This window comes from Dryas octopetala, chromosome 1, assembly GCF_963921425.1.
Source record: "Dryas octopetala chromosome 1, drDryOcto1.1, whole genome shotgun sequence".
Classification (NCBI taxonomy): Eukaryota; Viridiplantae; Streptophyta; class Magnoliopsida; order Rosales; family Rosaceae; genus Dryas; species Dryas octopetala.
Window position 1 is genome coordinate 30,630,921 of NC_141366.1, and position 4,806 is coordinate 30,635,726.

General features: G+C 40.9%; 1 protein-coding gene across 1 annotated transcript; it reads right to left on the bottom strand.

Moving 5' to 3' along the window:
• Positions 1-1,075: 1,075 nt before the first annotated feature.
• LOC147299696 (uncharacterized) lies at positions 1,076-4,283 on the bottom strand. Its single transcript, XM_086231800.1, has 3 exons — positions 1,921-4,283; positions 1,721-1,826; positions 1,076-1,615 (listed from the first exon to the last, which is right to left on the bottom strand). The coding sequence occupies exons 1-3, from the start codon at positions 4,281-4,283 to the stop codon at positions 1,076-1,078; spliced, it is 3,009 nt and encodes a 1,002-aa protein (XP_086087926.1).
• Between the last annotated feature and the right edge of the window lie 523 nt (positions 4,284-4,806).

Genomic DNA, 4,806 nt, shown 5'->3' on the forward strand with positions numbered 1-4,806 from the left:
ATTCATCAAATCTACTCCAACCTTCAATTCTAAACAATAATTGGGGTTCCTAGGGATGAAATTTATCCAAAACCAACACCAATTAACAACCCCCAATTCAGAACTCAAAGAAATTCGAAATGCCCCTATAATCCAAAAATTTAAGTTCCCAAATTTAAAGTCTTGAACCACAAAACCAGAAGAAATTGAAAGCCCAGAGGAAAAGGAAGAAGACCCACTTACAAGGGAGGTGATTGGCGCCGGAGTTCAACCCAAAATTTGGCGAAACAGAGGGGAGCCAATTGCTGGGTTTTTTGTGCGCACGGGCTGGGCTAGCTGGAGGCGGAGCTGGCGAGCTAGCAGGCGTTGGGGAGGCACGCCGGTGACCTCAGGTGGCTGAAGATGGCTGGGCGAAGAGATGGGCGGCGGCTGAGTGATGGACGTTGGCTGATGTGCAGGGCTTGGTGGCGCACAGAGAAAGTGAAGAGAGAGAGAACACGGGGAGAGAGAGAGAGTAGGCTCGGGGGGTGGTGGTCGGCGCCTGGGGGGCGTTTGCCGGAGCCAGGGGCTGGCCGGTGATGGTGAGTGGGGGTGGTTGGGTGGTGCGCGCAGGGGAGAGGGTGCGGAGGAGAGGGAAAACCGAGAGAGAGAGTGCGGGGAGAGAGAATAAATAGAGGGAGAGAGAAAGTTCTAGAGAGAGAGAGAGAAAGTTGTGGAAAAATCTAGAGAGAGAGAGGAAATCTGATTTTTAAAACCCACTTTTATAAATTTACAACATTGCCCCCCACTTTAAACGCCTATATATTTCAAACCGTAACTCGGATTGGCGCGTGCCGCGTGTCTATGAAATCGTGAGATCGAAACCTATCTACCGGACCCAAAGTCAAAATCGAAAACCCATTCATTTTAAAAGTCAACTTTTGGTCATGCTTAAATTAAAACAAAAATAAATAAATCAAAACTTTAAATCAAAACTCTTTTTATTTTCCAAATAAATCTCAAAATCTTTAAAATACAATCCAACATCTTTTATAAACCTCTTAAAAACATAGTTAAATAAAAATTTAAATTTCTAGTGAAAATTTGGGTCGGGTTGTTACACAAACACTGTGTCCTCTAACTCAGCCTCATAAGCACTATCATTAAAGTCACGATTAGGGGCTGCAAGAACCACTGACCAATTAGAGTTTCGAGGGTCTTCTACATAAAACACTTGCTTCACTTGGGAAGCCAAAGCGAAAACATCTCTCTTATGACCTATCCTATTTAGGTTAACCAAAGTGAACCCTAGCTCATCATTTTGTATTCCCTTATTATTCTCTACCCATTCACACTTAAACAAAGGCACCTGAAATACATTGTAATCAAGCTCCCAGATTTCTTTGATAACCCCATAGAAACACATGTTCGTGTATACAGGATTTTTATCCTTCGCGCTCGCCACCTGCATGGTCGTGGCTGTCAAGCTCACCCCACTATTTTGAACAGCACGAACATCGTCACGTGCCTTGGTGTGATAATGGCACCCTCCTATCTCATAACCCTCATATTTTAGCACACTCATAGGTGGACCTTCAGCTAGCCGCCTCAATGAGTCTGTTATGTCCTTTTCTTCATGATTGATATCATATGCCACCTAATCAAATAAATTTTAAAGAAGACTTATTAAAATTGTTGGACATGCACCAAATGAGTGTACTAGCTAGTGAATTACTGTGCTTTCAAAATGTTACACATTTACCTTGGCACGTAACCAGTAGATAAATGTCCGGTTGTGCTCTTCTAGCAGCCACTTCTCACTCTTTTTTTTACTTGAATGAATATCATTCAAGTAGGCCTTATGTAATCTACAAATAGATTACAATAACTCATAACCATGTAAATGATACTTAATTTACAATAAATCAAATTACAATAAGCTAAGTCTAGAAATTGACATACTCGGCATAAGGTTCCATTTCTGAGGCATTCTCCAAAACCAAACGATGAGCTTGCTCCCATTCTTCGCGCTGTACTGAATATACCTTAGCACCGGATAGCGGTCTGCTCATGTTTGGGATACCCATGCGCGAAGAAGATGGAAGTCCAATAGGTTTCAGATTCGACAAGTACTCCGAGCAAAATTCCACAACTTCCTCAACAATATAACCCTCAGCAATGCTGCCCTCTGGTCGCAAACGGTTCCGTACATAACCCTTTAACACTTTCATGCCTCTTTCAAATGGATACATCCATCTAAAATAAACAGGTCCGCACAATTTCACCTCTCGAATAAGGTGAACAGTTAGATGCACCATAATATCGAAGAAGGAAGGTGGGAAAACCTTCTCCAGCAAACACAAGGTGATAACGAGATCATCTTGGATTTTATCCAACTTCGAAACATCGACCACTTTATTGCATAGAGAATTGAAGAAGAAACAAAACCTAGTGATTGCATATCTCACATGCTTTGGTAACACTAAACGTATGGCAACCGGTAGCAGTTGTTGCATCAAAATGTGGCAATCGTGAGACTTAAGACCAAAACGTTTCAGCTCTTCCATGGACACTAGGTTTTGTATATTTGAAGAGTAACCTTCTGGGACCTTTGTTCCTAACAAACACTTGCATATAGCTCTTTTCTCATCCCGAGATAGCGTATATGGAGCTGCCGGTAAAAACGTTCTCTTATTCCCTATTTCTGGTGCCAAATCAAGTCGAACCCCCATTTCCATAAGGTCTAAACGGGCAGCCACCCCATCTTTTGTCTTCCCTGGAATGTTAAGTAAAGTTCCAATTATACTCTCACACACGTTCTTTTCAATGTGCATTACATCTAGGGCATGCCGAATATAGAGTGACTTCCAATATTCAAGGTCAAAGAAGATAGATATTTTCTTCCAACATGGAGTATGAGTTTCGCCACACACGCTGCTCTTTGCTTGTTTCTTGCCAAACTTACAATTGATTCCCGACACCCTTTCTAAGATTTCCTCTCCAGTTAGAGGTGTAGGAGCCTCACCCAATTCCTGCTTGTTATTAAAAGCAGCCATTTGTTTCCGATATGGGTGGTGGCGGGGTAAGAATTTTTTGTGTCCTTGGAAACAGATTTTCTTACCGTGTTTCAACCGATCAGAATCGGTGTTTTCTCCACATATGGGACATGCTTTATAGCCTTTAACTGTGCAACCAGACAAGTTATCGTACGCCGGAAAATCATTGATTGTCCATAAAAGTACAGCCTTCAAAGTAAATGTATTCTTTCGGAATCCATCATAAACTCCGTCTATTCCCTTCCAAAGTGCTTTCAAATCTTCAACTAATGGTTGTAAATACACATCTATATTGTTTTCGGGCTGCCTAGGACCAGAAATCAACAATGTTAATATCATAAACTTCCTCTTCATGCATAACCAAGGAGGAAGATTATAAGTCACCAAGATGACGGGCCAACAACTATATCGGCTGCTGAGGGAACTATGTGGATTTATCCCATCAGCCGAAAGGGCGAGCCTTAGATTTCTAGGGTCACAAGAAAAATCAGGCCACTTATGGTCCACCAACTTCCAAGCTGGAGAATCAGCTGGATGACGCATCATTCCATCACTCGCTCTGTTATCGGCATGCCAAGTTAAGTTCTTTGATGACTCACAAGATTTAAACATTCGTTTAAACCTTGGAATGGGTGGAAAGTACCACAAGACTTTGGCTGGCACCCCTTCCTTCTCAATTAATCCCTTATTTACCTTCCACCGAGGAAGGTCACAGTTGGGGCACCTTGTTGCATCTTCATACTCATTTTGATATAAGATACAATCATTCGGGCAAACATGTATCTTTTGGTAATCCATTCCTAGAGCAGACAATGTTTTCTTCGCCTCATACATAGACAATGGTAGAACATTTCCCTTTGGAAGCATGTCTCCAAAAGCAACCAACATATCAGAAAAGAAATTGTCTGTCACCCCATGCTTTGCCTTCAAGTTTAACAATTTGACCAACGCAGATAACTTGCTATAAGTTTCACAACCAGCGTATAAGGGTCTTTCTCCTTCATCAACAAATTTCCTAAACTCATCTGGATCCTTGGAGAAATTATCATAGGCACCTTCACACATGTCAACTGTTTCAGACCCGAAGACACCATGTTCAGATCCCTCTCTTCCAAAAACAGATTCTTCACCATGCCATATCCACTTCTCATACCATTGATCAATACCGTTAAAGTACAGATGCTCCCTTACAACTCTAACAGACCATTTACGCAAGTTCCCACATTTCACACAAGGACAATGCAAGTAGTCACAATTGGCCGGCAGCATTCCCTAATGCAAACCTCAAAAAATTCTCAACTCCCACCTCATACTCCATAGACCTTCTATCAGCATGTATCCATGATTTATCCATGATATCTCATATCTCAACTTCACATAGAAAGAGAAACCAATTAAATATTCTATTAGGTAAATTAAGATGCAAATTTTGTAGCTTTTCAAAGCTACCTACCTATATATATCACAATTTATTTGTCAAACATGTTATTAAATCACAGTAGGTTGCACCAAAAGACAATTTAGTCCTATCATGAATGTGATCAAAGAAAATAGTTGGGAAGAATACCTTTGTTAGCAACTCCTGTAGGGATTGTAAGTACTCTATTATATTCTCTCTAAAACTGCCATGAAAACAAATGATACATAGTTAATTAGAAAAATGTCCAAACTCTAACATAGTCATAGTTACAAATATGAAAGACCATTTATGCATTAAAGCCTAAGGATTAGGAACCACACGTTTATGTGAGCATGAAAATAGTGACATTTCGAGAAAACACTAGACCAGACC

Bases quoted from the DNA above. Each gene is read 5' to 3' on its own strand.
- LOC147299696 (XM_086231800.1), bottom strand. From the start codon at position 4,283: ATGCTGCCGGCCAATTGTGACTACTTGCATTGTCCTTGTGTGAAATGT. The intron at 1,827-1,920 runs GTATGTCAATTT...ATCTATTTGTAG, and splicing joins GAAATGGAACCTTATGCCGA to ATTACATAAGGCCTACTTGA. The intron at 1,616-1,720 runs GTAAATGTGTAA...TTATTTGATTAG, and splicing joins TCTACTGGTTACGTGCCAAG to GTGGCATATGATATCAATCA.